At 42.4% G+C, this 2,827-nt stretch overlaps 1 protein-coding gene across 1 annotated transcript; it reads left to right on the top strand.

The window, feature by feature from the left end:
• Nucleotides 1-2,085: 2,085 nt before the first annotated feature.
• Nucleotides 2,086-2,808, top strand: LOC107680567 (deoxynucleoside triphosphate triphosphohydrolase SAMHD1-like; the record flags this gene model as incomplete). Its single annotated transcript, XM_016476504.1, has 3 exons — nt 2,086-2,146; nt 2,274-2,346; nt 2,424-2,808. Coding segments are annotated over exons 1-3 (469 nt in total), but the record flags the coding sequence as incomplete, so codon positions are not given.
• Nucleotides 2,809-2,827: the final 19 nt, after the last annotated feature.

Genomic DNA, 2,827 nt, shown 5'->3' with positions numbered 1-2,827 from the left:
CTTTGCGCACAAAACGTATTCTTGTAGCTTCGTAATATTACGGTTGAACCCCTGATGTCACATGGATTATTTTACCGATCTCCTTGCTACGTTTCTGGACCTTGATCGTGGTAATTACATTGCTGTCTATGGGAGGGTCAGAGAGCTCTCGAGATGCATCAAAAATATCTTAATTTGTGTTCTGAAGATGAACGGAGGTCTTACAGGTTTAGAACGACATGAGGGTGAGTAATTAATGACAGAATTTTCATTTTTGGGTGAACTATCCCTTTAATGCGGCCCTGTCCGTCCGTATGCATGCTTAGTGAATCAGACCCATTGTCACAGTTCATTATGGAAGGCCATCTGGATTTCACCAAGCACATATTTATTGCCAGACAACTTGAAGGAAGTAACCTTTAAAATTTGACACAGATACTACTCCGTAAATCATGTTCTTGTTAAATTTAGAAAGGATATTGGTTTAAGCTGTTCTTTGTGTAATAGGGTGAATGAAACTTTCAGTTTTTGGCACTGCTCTCATGGAAGGAAATTCTGGAAAGATTTGTGTAGATTTATCATTCATAATATATTGACCACACTTTTTCTTTGTGCTTAGAGATTGGCATGTTTGGATTTACTAATATTACCGCAGATAAAAGTATACTCTGCCCAACATTATAAAATTACATTTTTCCATTCTTTCTCAACTGATTGTTCACTTAATGAAAACTCAACAAGACAAGTATTTTAACACCATTGTGTGCATCGGGTTCTCCTGTTTATTTGCAACATTTATATTAACAATAATAAGAAATTCCTGCTGATGGTAGGCACGCTGCATTGTCATGGTAAATGCCTATTATTATTATTATTATTATTATTATTATATAACAGAGGCAGAATAGAGGAGCTAAACGAGGCATGAAGCATCAACTGCAAAAATGACTACACACATCTGGAGATGATTTTAAGCAAAATGGTTGAAAACCCATAAATAAAATGGGTTGTAATGTGGCATAATAATTTTTTTTCTGACCAATAGGTGGCGCTGTTACCAAATTGATGATTTAATGATCGGCGCAAGTGTTTTTTTGCTAGTATCAGCCCGACACAGTTATCATTTCCCCGTCCTGCACCATGTTGTTTAAATAGCAAATGCATTTGCGCTCATGGGCGTGCTGGTCTGAAAACCTGGCGCGTTGCTATTTTGAGGCATCTTTTTTGTTATTTAAAGAGTGCGTTAGTAATATGCGCCTATAGGCGGGTCCACAGCGAGTGTACACTCTGCTTATTACACACACAGGGATGCGCAGCAGCACAAAAACATGCCAAATACTACAAACTAAAGGATTACAATGTAAAACATTATTGTTGTGTAGGCTGCATAAAGATAAAAATGCCTACATGTCATAATGGATAGTCATTGCATGTCTCAGAATTAGGCTACCTATTTGCTTGTGCACGAGCAGCTCTGTTTCCTCTCTGGAGACGCGTTCTGTCTTTGCGCTTGCAAATTCCGCCGTGTAAATAGCGAATCCACCATGGCACCGAGCGCAACTGTCTCTTAAAGGGAATGGGAGATGAGACTGATTGGTTTATTGCACGTTACGCACAAAACACACCCATTACTCATTAAGAGAATAGGGACAACCCTTTCAGACCATGCGCTGGGCACGCAGACCGCTTTTCCCGTCGTTAAACTAGCAAAAGTGGATTCGGACAGACCCTGAGTGCACCTGCGCCGTGCATTTTAGACCAAGCGCTTAGATCGTTAAAATAGGGCCCATAAAGTTTGGTGTCAGAATGCCAAAGCTTTGCAGAGACTCAGACAGAGTTTGTCAATTCACTGATGCAGTAAATAAAGACTGAAATCAAAACTTTTTTCCAAATTTCAAAAGTGAAATTTGGAGAAAATCAGACCAATGGTATGGGAGGAGTTCGAAAAAGTAGGTTTTTAGAAAAATGTAAAAGTGGCAGGAAAAATTTCATGATGGAAAACTAACGATCACAGTAGGTGCATGACCTTTAACAAAAGTGTTGTTTTACTTATTTACGTTTGATCAAGTTTAAAAAAAAAAAATAAAAATAATTTCTCAGAACATGGCATAACGGGGCCAGGGCTGCCGTACCACACCGAAGCACTTCTGGAGAAGATGGGCATTTTGTAAGTGTTACTTCATTACAGTAATTAATAAAAACCAAGAAGCAGAAATTCTCTGAACACAGTGTATTTCCCAGTGTATGTTTGCAGTTGAGCTGTAATGGCACTAACTCTGCATCTGCTCGCTCAGGCCTCTGGGGTCACGCCTGCAGATCCTGCACTGCCTTCAGAAGCTCTGGCAGGTCTCAGATGAGTCAATGAAGGTACGGCGACGCTGTGAAAGCTCATGTGTCTCTAATGCTGGCGGCAGACCTCCCAGAGCTGGTGTGTTTGTGTGCAGGTGTTGAACGACCCCATCCACGGCCACATCGAGCTGCACCCCCTGCTGCTGCGCTTCATAGACACGCCTCAGTTCCAGGAGCTGCGCCACATCAAGCAGCTGGGAGGAGCCTACCTGGTGTTCCCAGGTGCATCCCACAACCGCTTCGAGCACTCCATCGGGTGCGTGCGCATGCGCCAGGACACAGAGACTTACACAGCGCCTGCACACAGAATCACATACGGCACAGGATACAAAGGCTTACACTGCGCCTGCACACAGAATCACATAAGGCACAGGATAGAGAGGCTTACACTGCGCCTGCACACAGAATCACATACGGCACAGGACACAGAGGCTTACACTGTGCCTGCACTTATAATCACATACGGCACAGGATACAAAGGCTTACACTGCGCCTGCAC

The sequence above is a fragment of the Sinocyclocheilus anshuiensis genome, unplaced genomic scaffold (assembly GCF_001515605.1).
Source record: "Sinocyclocheilus anshuiensis isolate Anshui unplaced genomic scaffold, SAMN03320099.WGS_v1.1 scaffold1688, whole genome shotgun sequence".
Classification (NCBI taxonomy): Eukaryota; Metazoa; Chordata; class Actinopteri; order Cypriniformes; family Cyprinidae; genus Sinocyclocheilus; species Sinocyclocheilus anshuiensis.
The sequence above is the reverse complement of the archived record's forward strand: the minus strand, read 5'-3'. Positions and strand labels throughout refer to the sequence as shown.